Source organism: Zalophus californianus, chromosome 9 (genome assembly GCF_009762305.2).
Source record: "Zalophus californianus isolate mZalCal1 chromosome 9, mZalCal1.pri.v2, whole genome shotgun sequence".
Classification (NCBI taxonomy): Eukaryota; Metazoa; Chordata; class Mammalia; order Carnivora; family Otariidae; genus Zalophus; species Zalophus californianus.
The window spans coordinates 17,419,893-17,433,753 of record NC_045603.1 but is presented as its reverse complement, the minus strand read 5'-3'; the positions used below and the strand labels follow the sequence as shown (position 1 = coordinate 17,433,753).

The 13,861-nt window shown below is 42.3% G+C and overlaps 1 protein-coding gene across 5 annotated transcripts in view; it reads right to left on the bottom strand.

The window, feature by feature from the left end:
* Nucleotides 1-9,500: 9,500 nt before the first annotated feature.
* The window catches only part of SLC41A2 (solute carrier family 41 member 2), a 122,981-nt gene continuing 118,620 nt past the window's right edge, over nucleotides 9,501-13,861 (bottom strand). For all 5 annotated transcript variants that reach the window (XM_027593834.2, XM_027593839.2, XM_027593835.2 and 2 more), the window contains one exon: nucleotides 9,501-12,801. In XM_027593834.2, coding sequence (XP_027449635.1) covers nucleotides 12,616-12,801 — 186 coding nt within the window. In that variant the 3' untranslated portion in view covers nucleotides 9,501-12,615. The remainder of the gene's footprint in view (nucleotides 12,802-13,861) is intronic.

Below are 13,861 nucleotides of genomic sequence, written 5' to 3'. Positions count from 1 at the left end.
ATCTTACTTGTGCTCACAGGCTGGTGACGTACATTTATCCCACATCCAAACGATCATTATCATCACCATCATCATCCTCTCCTGCACAGACTCAGTCTAACAGCACCTGGGCTTTATCTCAGTTTCTTTGGGGGTACACACTGTTTTCCCGCCATGTCATCCAGCGACCAGCAGCATCAGCAGCCCCTGGGAACTTTTTAGGAAGGCAAGATGTCAGGCCTCACCCCAAACCTACTGAATCAGGTATCTTCACTGCAACAAAATTCCCCTGCCCCCGCCCCTCACCGCGGTGATTGACCTGCACATCTAAGTATCAGAAGCCCTGCTCTTGAGGAGTTCTAAACCTGACTGTCCTTTTAGAATCCCCCGGATGCTCTGAAAACGTTTGGATCCCGGCTCCCCTCCCCCAACGCGATTCAGTCAGAATCTCCAGGTGTGGGACCAGGTGGCAGTGGTTTATAAAGGCTTCCCAGGTGATTCTAAATGGTCACCTAGCGTTGGAAACCTTTGCTCAAAAGTTCAGTCTGATTAGATTTCAGGAAAGCCTTTTACCAGGACTGCCCTCCTCCCAGAGTCAAATATTCATCCCCTTTTCTTCTGTCTACCATGGGCTTACCTCCTTCTGGCTCCCTTTATCTCGATAAATAAAGAGTTTTCGCCCAGGGGTAAATGGGAGTCAGCCATGGAAAGATCAGAAGTGAGCTCAGCTGATAAAGTGGAGAAGGAAGAGACCAGCCCTGACCCCAGCAACGCTTGTGTCTAAGTGAAATGAGTGATAGGGAGAATTAGGAAGGACCTTGACGGCTGGGCAGACAAGTTCATTTGAGGGTAGAGGATGGAGGAGCTGGAGAGAGGTGGAGAATCGGGATTGGAGAGAGAGGATATGATGAGATTAAGATTAGTTTGAGGAACTGAGTCTGCATCTGAAAATACATCTTTACCCACTTCGATCAGAACGTGGAAATGAGGGCCACTCAGGCTTTCTCAGACAACTGCCGACCGAGGTGTTTCCCATACAAATCTGCTCTGGAGCCAGTAATGAGATCCAATAAAGTCTTGCTAATTACATTCTCTAATGAATTCGGAGACTACCTGCCCCACAGTCCAGAGATGTATATGGTCAATAGCTGTGTTAAATAACCTCAATTACTTACATATGGTACCTAATTTTGGTGTTAATTGTACCCATTAACCCACACAGAAGAGTTTTACATTTCTGCAGGATGGTTAATGTGCTGATTACTCTGAGGCCACCGACCACATTTTCCTCTGCCCTGAAATTATTCAGCCTTCTGGATAAATGACCAAGAAGTCTAAATTTCTTCCTCATGTGAAATGCTTCATAATATCTTTGAATTAAAACTCAAAATCAACTCTACCCGTGTTTCTCCCTTCCAAAGGTGACTGAAGGAGGACATTTGTTATTTGAGCTAGTAGCTTCAGAAGCCAAGATCTCCTCCAGCTAATCAAGTCATCTCCATTTACCAGACTAAATGGGCCCCAAATGTCCATATTTTTAACCCTTTACTTTTGTGGCCACCTATTGTTAATAGACTTGAGGCACCATGTTACCTCTGATGGTGCATATTCCAATGGAGGTGATTGATAGGGTTGGATCAAAGGCAGCATACTCCAATAATCCGATCAGGAGTAGGATGCAACAAAGCAACTGAAGTTGTATTTACTATATTCTGTTGCACACCAGGGCTTCAGGAGATACCAGGATATGTAACACTCATAGAACAAGTTAGAACAGATTTTGCCCAATATATGTCTGATAGAGGTTTTGGAAGTCTAGAAAGCGAAGAGCTCTTGTCCTTTGTGTTTCCGGCCATATCGCTTGCTCACCTTAAAAAGGTGCAGAAAATCCTTAAGTCACTATCCTGCAACAACGACAGTCAACATAATGTTAGCACTAATGAGAGTAACGGCTGGTGGCCTGGGTGTTGAGAATCAGCGCAAGGACACCCCCTGTCACAACCACTACAGCCCAGTGAATACTGCACCAGCAAATTTCACTTGAAAACCCCATTTACAGGCACCTGGGTGGCTCAGTCGGTTAAGCATCTGTCTTCGGCTCAGGTCATGATCTCAGGGTCCTAGGATCGAGCCCCACATCAGGCTCCCTGCTCAGTGGGGAGCCTGCTTCTCCCTCTCCCTCTGCCCCCCTCCCCCTGCTTGTGCTCTCTCTCTCTCAGATAAATTAATAAAATCTTTTTGAAAACCCATTTAGAATATACTTTTGGAAGGTCAAGATTGCTTTTTTGATAGGACATAGAGCTTTAAACAACAACAATACATGTTAGCTGCGGAAAATTTTAGAAATATAGAGAAGCACGAATAGAAATCATCTAAAAGCTCACCATAAGATAACCGATGTTATTTTGGTGTTTCCTTCCGATTTCTTAAAAATGTGCAGTTACACATCACACATATATTTCTTACCTTTCTTCCCCACCCCCATAGTTCTCCAGCTCAAAGGCACTGAGTCCTGTGGTAGCCCTTTTGTATTTCTGTCCCCAAAGCATGTCCCTCCCCATGTCCCATCAAGTTGGGGCCTTCCCCTGATGCCTCCTGATGTTCAGCAGTCCACAGTGAGGGGGCTGCCATGGTTCACTCCAGGGAGGACAGGAGGCTAGCCTCTCCAGGGACCCTTTCCCTGAAGCAGGTATACCCTCCCCCAGAGAAGATTGGAAGTCCTTTAATAAAGGATTCAACAGTTGCTACAAAGTCATACTTAACGGGGAGAGAGGGGAAAGAGAGGGGGAAGCTGATTAGCAGCATGCCTGGCTTCCTATACTTGTGCTTTATCACTCTCGACTTCTGCACTAGGGCCGTGAGGTGCCCAGGCCCCACAGCTGACTCGCTAAATAGGGTGGGGGTAGAGGCTCTGGGGTGACTGTAACGTGCAGCAGTGAGAAGTCCTGGCAAGGTCTTCCGGGCTGTGCCACGTGGACTTCACTCACCGAATTCTTCCCACTTCTCCCTTCTCCCCTTGGTTTCCCTAGCCTCCTCCTTTTTCCTGGAGCCCACTGCCGCTCATCCCCGGAGAAATAACCTGCCAAGTCCTGCCCCTCTTGCAAATTTCACAGCTTGCGCGCTCCCTTCCCGGTGCTGTTCTCCTTGCAGTTTCTGTTGGCTCCATCAGGGGCAGCAGCGAGCACGGGGCTCAGAGGTGGCTGGCGCCAGCTCGTGGGGGCTGAGATGGACCCTGGGGGTTACAGTGGAGTTCTGATTTGTTTTCCCAAAATAAGACCTGAAATTATAGAACTGACCTTTGTGAGGATTCGTTTCCTTCCCGAGGTACGGCCTTCTCCTTGCCCGCCTTGTATTCATTTCCTTGCATTAAGTGAGCAGGAAAATTGATAAACCCATGTGGCTTTTTGTTTGTTTCTCCCCAGTCCCTGGGTGAGGGGTGGTGGAAGGCAGTCCATTATAAATGAGATCAACCAGCATATGTCCTGATCTTTTTCACTTACGTTGTGAGAATTTCCCCCGTGTCATTAAATGTTTTTGGAAAATATGATTGTACACGATGGGCATGTATTTTACATATATTTTGCAAACTGTGTACCATAATTTTTTTTAACTATTCCTCTGTTGGTGGACATTTCGTTTGCAGTTTTCATTCTTATTAAAACCTGCTGAGTTTTCTCATGTAAAACCCTCGGCCCTCTCACGGATCATCTGCCATGAACCACAAGGGCATCATTTCATCTTTTGGATTCTCCTCAGCACTGAGAGCAGAAGCGGCTTCACATCTGGCACTTAATAAAAACTCGTTAACTTCACTCCGGGTCTAGATCAGCGTTCACTGGGGCCTAGAAAACCTATCTCTTTAATATTAAGCTATATGAAATCACAAGATTATGCGAAACCCAATTAGCTGCTATCATGAGCTATTCACTCTATAAACAGGCATCTCACGTTTTGTTATATTCAACTTCTGACATGCTATTAGCAGAAACCATTAAGGCACTAGAGAATCAAACACAAGTAATAATTTTTTAAAACCGCTTTGCAATGAATGTATCATGAATATTCATAGCGACAGCAAGGAAGTCCTCTATTCAAATGATGTCCTTTCAAGAGAAACTGTTTAACAAATCCTAGGCAGTGGGAGGTGTAAGCTACCCTCCTGGTGCTCCTGGACCACGTCCACCACCGAATGCAAATCATAGTGTCAGGTCCAGATTTGACGATCGGGTCTGAACTGCACACATGTGCACATGCACACAGGTGCACTCACACGTGCACATGCACACACTCACACTACATGCATGACTACAGTAATCCTCTCAGCTAATATGAGAATCAACTGTTGATTCACCAAGAAAAGTAGAACCAAGACGAAGGAGACCCATGTCCACACCACAGCTACCCGACTACTGCCTTTGGGAGAGAAAAATTTCTGGAAATCACCTTTAAAGCCTTTAGTTCTACCATCACAATGAGGCAGGTTCAACCCAGGTGCAACTTAACTTTCTGCTCAACCCTGGGCTCAGAGTCGTTCATGGGATACAGGTTAACTTAACCAAAATGTAGATTGAACCTATTTACAGGCATACCTTTAGTACGCTTCGTTTTTTTGAGCTTCACAGATATTGTGTTTTTTTTTTAAAGATTTTATTTATTTATTTGAGAGAGAGAATGAGAGAGAGCATGAGAGGGAAGAGGGTCAGAGGGAGAAGCAGACTCCCTGCTGAGCAGGGAGCCCGATGTGGGACTCGATCCCGGGACTCCGGGATCATGACCTGAGCCGAAGGCAGTCGCTTAACCAACTGAGCCACCCAGGCGCCCCTGATATTGTGTTTCTACAAATTGAAGGTCTGTGGCGCCCGGGGTCCAGTGAGGCTACCGGCACCATTTTTCCCATGGCATTCACTCACTTCCTGCCCCACTGTCACATTTTGGTAATTCTTGTCATTTTTCAAACTTTTAAATTATTATTATATTTCAATGCCTGCAATCTCATGATAAACTTTTAACAGATGAGGAGTTGCTTCTTATGGATGAGCAAAGAAAGTGGCTGCTTGAGATGGAGTCTACTCCCGGTGAAGATGCTGTAGACCGTTGAAATGACAACACAGGATGGAGAATATTACCTAAATGTAGTTGATGAAGCACTGGCAGTTTTGAGAGGCTTGATTCCAATTTTGAAAGAAGTCCTACTGTGGGTAAAATGCTATCAAACAGCATCGTGTGCTACAGAGAAATCATTTGTAAATGGAAGAGTCAGTCAATGTGACAAATGTCATTATTGTCTTATTTTTAAGAGATTGCCACAGCCACCCCCACCTTCAGCAGCCAGCACCCTGCCCAGTCAGCAGTCATCAATGTGGAGGCAAGATCCTCCACCAGCAAAAAGATTAAGAATTGCTGAAAGCTTAGATGTTGGTTATCATTTTTTGGCAATAAAATATTTTTTAATTAAGGTATATACATTGCTTTTTTAAAAAATTTATTTGAGAGAGAGAGAAAGCAGGGGGGAGGAGCAGAGGGAGAGGGACGAGCAGACCCCATGGTCAGAGTGGAGCCTGACAAGGGATTGGATCTCACGACCCTGAGATCATGACCTGAGCCGAAACCAAGAGCTGTACGCTTAACCAACTGAGCCACCCAGGCGCCCCTATACATTTTTTTTAAGACATAATGCTATTGCAGACTTAATAGGGTATAGTATAGTGTAAACATAACTTCTATAGACACTAGAAACAAAAAACCTCACTTGACTCGCTTTATTGCAATATTTGCTTTATTGCGGTGGTCCCAAACCCAACCTGCAGGGCCTCTGAGGCACACCTGTACAGGTGTTGTGGCCTCTGTCCCGTCACACCCGTGATTTAATGCTGAGGACAGTTCTTTACCTTTTGCCACATCATCTTGCCCCCGGGATACCGGTTTCCAATGACTTTCTCAGAGGTTGTTACTGGGCTTTGCTGATGGTAGCCCGGACACTAGTCTCATCACAGGTGCACGGGAAAATGTGAGCGATAATGTGTTCTCATGTTAAATTTACCATTTGGAATTTTAGAGCATAAATGTAGAACAACACATCTTTCAACGATGTCTTCTTTCGAGCTTTTAGGCTGTAGTTACTGCATTTGAGATGTGATTTCTCTCTGTGTTGACCACCCCCAAAGATTCAAACTCTGGTCAGGCTCCTGAAACTTCTCCCAGGTCAATCTGTGCGCTTCCTTATCAAATCCGTTTTAGCAAGAACCCTGCTAAGTCAGTTTAACCAGAACCCCCCACCTTTGCTATCTGATCAAACCTTGATATCTGATTGGGCCCCTCATCCTCCACCACACCCCAGGTGATGATGTCTGATCATCTCCGTCTCCCTTCCACAAGAATCCTGTTAGGTCCACTAAGACAGAATGCCCCTCACCCTTGATGTTTCCTCTCAGTAATTTTCCATCCACTGACCCCCACCCTGCTCCTTGGGGCTACAGATCCCCACGTGCCCATCTTGTTTTCAGAGTTGAGCCCCATCTCTCTCCCCCACTGTAATATCCCACAGCAGTGGTCCCTGAATAAGATTAGCCTTACCATCATTAACAAGTGTCATTGAATATTTCTTTAACAGTGCCTGCCTTCCACACACTGTGACCAGTGGGAAGGCTAGGTGAGGGTCCAGAAGCAGATTGAGAAGAATGGTACCATCCACATGATGAATGGCTGTTCCTTGTCCAGTACAATTTAAGACTGACCTGGGAGAGCACAGCATCATCAACTGGAGGCAAGACGGACATCAACTGGAAGGGTCAGTTGTGAGGCAGTGGTCTTGAAAGCCATCAGCGGAGAAAGGAGCAGCCACCCCTAGAGGGCTGCATGACAAGTAGCACAGAGCCTTCAAGAAGTTAGGGAGACTTTCCTGGGTGCAAGCGGTGAGGGCACACAGGGTAAAGGACACCTGCCACCATCCCGTTACCCTTCAATGTTCTAGGCCAGAGGTGATGCCATAGTCAGAATGCTGACAAGAGATCTGAGGCTCAAGCCCAAGGGTTAGCTGTCAGCCAATTGTCAGTGGCCCAGGGCTCTGAACTTGTCCGCTGTCTGATGTGTCAGTCCCTCTAAATCAGTATGTCAGCACCATTCCTGCAGCCCACTGTCATTCTGGCCAGTGAGAGTGATTGGCCCACCACGTTGCCTTCTTGGAACTGGGGATAGCCCTAGAACCTTGGGACTACCCCATAGGTAGATTGTCTGACTTCCTGGGGGCATCTAATTGACCCCATATAAGGGGCTCTCCCTGAACAGAAGAAATGGGAACTGGGGCCCATTCTCATCCCCCGTTGATCCCAGGCATTGGGCAGTAATTTACAGAGCTGTGAGGTGCTTCTGGCAACTAGAGCCCCTATAGGACTAGTTTCAGGTTGGGCTGCTCTGCCTGGATGACATAGCTGATTCTGGCTAGTCCCAGGTACCTGAGGGAGACTTAGAAATAAAATTTGAGGAATGCATTCTAACGCAGGGTGGGACAACTTTTTTTGTGTATAAAGGGTGAGAGAGTAAATACTTTAGGCTTTGCAGGCTATATGGTCTCTTTCATAGCTACTCAATTCTGCTGCTGTAGAGGGAAAGCAGCCAGACACAGTATGTAAACAAATGGGCATGGCTATGTTCTAATAAAACTTTATTTATAAAAACAGGTAGTGACTTGGACGTGGCCTGCTGGCCAGTTTCCCAACCACTGTATGTGGCGGAGGGCCCAGGGCAGGGGCCTCACTTGCCTGGGTCTAATGATGATAATAGTGGGACTATAGGATCAAATAAGTGTGTCTGTAATTTTGGTAGATATGGGCCAGATTCCCCTCTACAGAGCTGTTATCAATTTGTCACGGTAAATTTATCATTTACCACCAGGATTATTGTGTTTCCCTATAGCCTAGCCAAGAGAATGTTTTATTAGATTTTGAATTTTTGTCAATTTGATAGGTGAGAAATGCTATCTCAGTGTGTGTGTGTGTGTGTTTTTTTTAAGATTTATTATTTGAGAGAGGGAGAAAAAGAGAGCAAGAGGCAGGGCAGAGGGAGAGAATCCTCAAGCAGACTCCCTGCTGAGTGTGGAGCCTGTTGCCGGGCTCCATCCCAGGGCCCTGGGATCATGAAATCAAGAGTTGGTAGCTCAACCAACTAAGCCACCCAGGCGCCCCTCAGTATGATTTTTTTTTAATTTTTTAAACTTTTTTTATTTTTATAAAATTTTATTTTGACAGAGAGAGAGAGAGCACAAGCAGGGGGAGCAGGAGAGGGCTGAGGGAGAAGCAGACTGCCCTGCTGAGCAGGGAGTCTGACACGGGGCTTGATCCCAGGACCCTGGGATCATGACCTGAGCTGAAGGCAGACAATTGAAGACTGAGCCACCCAGGCACCTCTCAGTATGATTTTAATTAGCGTTTCTTTTAGTTTGATATTGAGCATCTATTTGGTTTCTTAATGAATTATGTCTTTGGCTATTTTACTATTGGATTGTTGGTCTCTTTCTTCCTGCTTTATAGAAGCTCTTTATATATTAAGGAGATTAGCCCTTAATGTGTATTCTGTGTTGTTTGATACGGTGGTCTCTATGTGTCAGTCAGGTTAAGTGGTTGGTAGTGTTGTTCAAATATCTGAGATATCTCAGAGTGGTTCAAGTGGGGTTGTCCAGCAGGCATGTGGACATACAGGTCTGGAACTCAGGTGAGGGGCCTGGGCTGGAGATATACATTTGGGAATAATCGCTACAGATGGCATTTGAAACAATGGGTAGGTGTGGTCACCTAGAAAGAGTAGTTAAAGAAGAGGTCATCAAAACTGAGCTATAGGCCATTCCGAAATGTAGAGAGTGAGGAGGAACCACCAGCAAGCCAGACACAGGGCTTTCAGTGATGCAGAAAAGAAAGCAAAAGGCAAAGGGGTTTTTTTGGGAAGCTAAATGAAGAAAGCATTTCAAGGAGAAAGGAGACCTTCATATACTTGTAGAGACCGAATAAGATAAGAATTGACAACTGATCACTGGATTTGGCAACACAGAGACTCTTGGTGACCTTGACAAGTATACTTTCAGTACAGTGTTAGAGACAAAGGCCTGATCTCCAGAGAGTGAAGTAATTAAGAGAAATACAGTAGGCTGCTGGGCAGTGGGGGTTAACCTGATGCCTGAGGTGATAAATTCAAAGATCTGTCCAAGCAGTCCTGTGTTTTTCGTGAGCCATATTTAGCTGCTTGAGCACCGGCACGGCAGGGGCTGTGTTTAACCAGAGCTGTCTGGTGAGTCTGAAGGAGGCAGTTTGAGGATGCGTGGACTGATGGACCTAGGAATCGAAGCTGAAAATGACAGGAGTGCTCAACAGTGAAGAAGTGCTAAAGCAATGGTTTGGAGGTGGAGGTATGGTCAGAGCCTGATTTATTATACTCATCAATACAACAAATATCCATAGATCATTCCATTCTCTTCTACATGAGTTCCACACAGGCTTGATGCCCACCTAGTTTATCAAGAAGTACAACAAGGCTGTATTTCTTACATTTTATTCTTATTTGAGCTTACAACAATTTGAAGATAGCAGATGCCCATTATAAATGGGTATACAATACCATAGACACATTATAAGGCAAGGAAGCCCAATTACTGAAAGACTTCTTAAAATGTATTTCATTTGGCTACATCACTGATAGTGCATGATGAGGAACTTTTGATGTCTCCCAGAAGAGACATTACCATAAAGTCTACATTTTATCAGCTTCTAAACTGTATTTTTTAAAGGAAAAAAATGGTTAGTGAGCAAGAATAAAAATATGTTTTTAAAAAGATGATCTCTATATAAATAAAGTGTCTGATAAATTAGTGAAAGGAAGAAGTTTGGAGAGGAGTTTTTATGTTGTATAAAAATAAATACTGTCAATTTACATTATATAAGACTGATAATAAATTATGTTGTGGGTAAATAAGTCATCTTATTAGTTGCATACTTATGTAAAGGCTTTCAGAAAACCAGTAAAATTTTTTTAAAGGAATATATATCCTTTTTATAAATTAATTGAGCTAATTGGTAACTGATTTTTCCATGTCTTTATTTTTCCCTATGACAAGCCTTTTAGACATTTTGTTGCTGTAACTAAGGTTGGGTAGCAAAAGAGAAAGGAGACAGAACTCAAATCAGCCATGCTAGTTACTTACTAGCATCTATGGAAAATATTAAATCAGGGAAGGTGGGGGCCACTAAATGTTCAATGAAATCAGGCATTATTCTTTATTCTGAAGTCTTCATTTATCTGTGTTTTCCTTGGTCTTAGAACATGAGTAATTTAGAGTTGGCTATACTTACTGTTAAGATAGATTAGATGGAGGTTTCCCTGTCTGAACCCTAAAAGATGTAGCAATATTCTATTCTACTTTAGAAAACCCTGATGCTCCAGCCTATTTCCTGTCAGTTAATTAGTTAGGTACTCTTGGCACACTGGGGGGTCCTAGAAAGAGTAACTGGCTCAGGAGACCAGAGACCCTGATTTTAGTCACGATTTGGGCACTTCACACCCAGGCAATGTTAGAAGTGTGACTTCTCTGCGATTCAGTTTCTTCTGCTGCAAAATACAGATAAGACTATCTCCCTGATCTATTTCACAGATACTGTTGTGAGTACTATATAATAGAGTGTATTTGAATGTGTTTCAGAATTTGTAATGCACTAAAGATGATGGTAAACGCTTTAAAAATGTAGTTTGCTGGGTACTTTTTTATGTTATAAATCATGATAGAAATCTATCGGCAAATAGAAATGCTTATGAATCATACAGCCCAAATTTAAATAAGTAATTTACAAATGCTTTATAATAAAATTAAAGAAATTATTTATGGATTTTTTTAAATAAAAAAATCTTTGCAGCTAAATATTCATTGACTTAATCGTTCTTTCTTTTAAAAGAATGTTCACTATTTGACATTATAACTCTCCAAAGGAGAAAGTCTATAATTAGTTCAGTTCTCTGCCTTGGAAGATTCATTATAAGGCAGAAGAGTGGAATAATTAAAGTTTTAAAATAAGCAAAAATATATAACTCTACACCACAGTCCCCTTACTTTAAAGAGTGTAAGAGGAATACTTCCCCAACATGTTTATAAACAATGTACTATTTATATAATGTTAACACTAACTCACAACTTACATCAAAATGATCAACCTTAATGTACATTTTCCCCTTACCAGTTCAATTATTAGATATCTGATGATCTTGAGAGATTCTACTGCATTTTTAAATGAACTGTATGTGATATAAAAATGCTTATCTATTGAATAACTAAAGCATTGGTCAAGTTTTGGAATATAGGTCAGAGTTTTAGAAAAATATATAGGAAACATAGCATTGTATATGATAGAGTCCCATGTAGAAATAAGCCTGTGCAAATAGGTGATATGCACAGACATGACCAATCATGGAAGTAACCTACCAACTTCTCTTTTAAAATGGTAAGCCTAAAAGTTCCAATAGACTTCTTCAAAAGAGCAAATGAATCATTTGTTCATTTGAAATCTCATAATATAATCATGGTGATATTAAATGGTAGTTTTTTTCATAAGAAAAAACCATTCATTATAATACAGGTAATAAATAGTAAATCCTGGAGAGTAGCAAAATCTGTGGACCAAATGACAAAAACATATCAGTAAAATGTGTTTAAGAACAACTATATAATGCTAATATTTCAATAGCACTATGATCTTTGCTATCAACAATCCAAGATTTACCTCTCCATCCAACACTTCTCTCTCTCTCTGCCTTCTCTCTGTTCTCTCTCTCTCTCTCTCTCTCTCTCTCTCTCACACACACACACACACACACACAAACACACATAATTTCTCACACCATCTTGTCCCTACAAATGCAGCCCAGTTTATCTTCTGGTTTTGACTATTCAGTCTTCTTAAAAAGATCAAAATTCTTTCAACAAATCAATGATCAAAAATGACCCACTGCTTTCTTTAAAGATCTCTCGAGGTCATTCTGTGTTTAAAGGGTAGACTGCTAAGACCGTCCAGAGCTGAAATTAAATTCGCACTGGCACAGGGAAAGGTAAGTTTATCTTATGCTCAGCAGAACATATTTAAGTCAGGTTGGGAGCTAGTCGCTGATCATTTATCCTCAGGTAGCAGAGAGGTGGGCATAGTTAAAACTATTAAAGGCTTGGTTTTGGTCCCTTTCATTTTATAGTAGGATTTGCAGGACAGTACATCTGTGAGATAAGACAGGCTAAAGTAGAACTTGGTTTCCTCGAACCTGGCATTATAAGTTAAACAATAATAAAGTACATTTCTGCTACATCAGTGGTTTTTAAATTAGTCACTGTAAACATCCTATATTCTTCCGTATTTAATTAATTTCAGAGCTTGAGCTTGTGTCTACATCTATGTCAAATTACCATTTATTCTATGAAAAGCAGCACAAATACTGTTCATTCTGGTTTTAACACAAATTCCTTAAAAAAATGTTAAGGCCATTTAATTGAATCAGGGCCAACTGAAGATTACCCTGGTAGAAGTCAAACTACTGATTTAAGATTTTTGAAAAAGAGTCATAAGTGGTTGTCTTATGTTTTCCTCCTTGGGACTTGAGAACAGTTTGTAGGATTTATTAATCTCCAACATCCCCATCTCGATCTCCAATAAGCCAAAGAAAATGAAAACTTAAGGCTAACAGAGCTGTCCCAAGCAGGTCACCCAATGCCGTCAGATAGGGGATGGAGAAGCTATCCGGGTCCTTCCCTTTCCTCCAGAAGTGATGGACCATCCAGTCAGCAATCCACAGCAAGGTAAACACCTAGAAAACACCAGAGATTACTTCTGGAGCTTGGACACTCCTAGCCCAGTAAACATAAGGCCCACTGGGCCATAAAGTCTACGCCACAGCTTTCTGAAAGGAAGAGCGTGTGTCAAAGTCAAGAACCACGCTTGAAAAGAAGAAATATTTAACTGGCAGGAACCTTTTCTTCTCACAAGAAAAAAATGCCATGTATCTCCGCAATTAATAACATTTTTCTTCAACTTTTTACATATACCATCTCATTTTCTTCAAGCTTCCCCCAAATCCCAATAAGCCTTATATTGTACAGTTGCCAAACCAGTTTGTTTCAACTTCTTTCTATATGATAAACCTGTGAAGAGGGAAGACATATAAAGAAGGAAATAAAAATTAAAATAAGGAATAACATTCTCCTATTGCAGTTGCAGCAAATGAAATAAAGATGGGGAACCGACCATTCACTTACTAATTATAAGGCCATGGGTGGCCTGTCAAGGGACATGTCAGTCAATGGTAAGAACAATAACCAGAAGGGAGGTGCAATGAGGAATGACCTATCTCCATAGATGCACAGATGTAGACATAGAGTCAAAATATTTTAAAGGGTGATTCAAATACTAAGGTGATAGATATAAGTATTTTCTAGGCTATCAGGAATATGAAGACCATCGTAATGCTTTTGATTTTGGGGATCAGATATTTTTCTTTGAATCCTCTCATATTTTTTCTTTGATTCTCTTAATTTCCAAACTCCTTTAGTATTAAAAAGGGATATGGGATTAGAGAGGTCAATGTTCCCTGGTTTTGGACAGTTGGCAGGAACAGCAGCGTGACTGTGAGCACTTCTCCATCACCTACTCGCCAACTGCAGGCAAGTCAGATTCTATTTCTGATTGAACGTTAGAGATAATAATGGCACCTACTTCATGAGAATGTTGTGAGGATAAAATAATAGACTAAATCATCAGTCACTGGTACACAATAAGCTTTCACCGGATGTCTGCTACTAGTAGATCTTAAGAGCATCATTGCTGTCACAGTCTGTGGCCCCCCAGACAGTGAGGGCACTTGGTGTGTG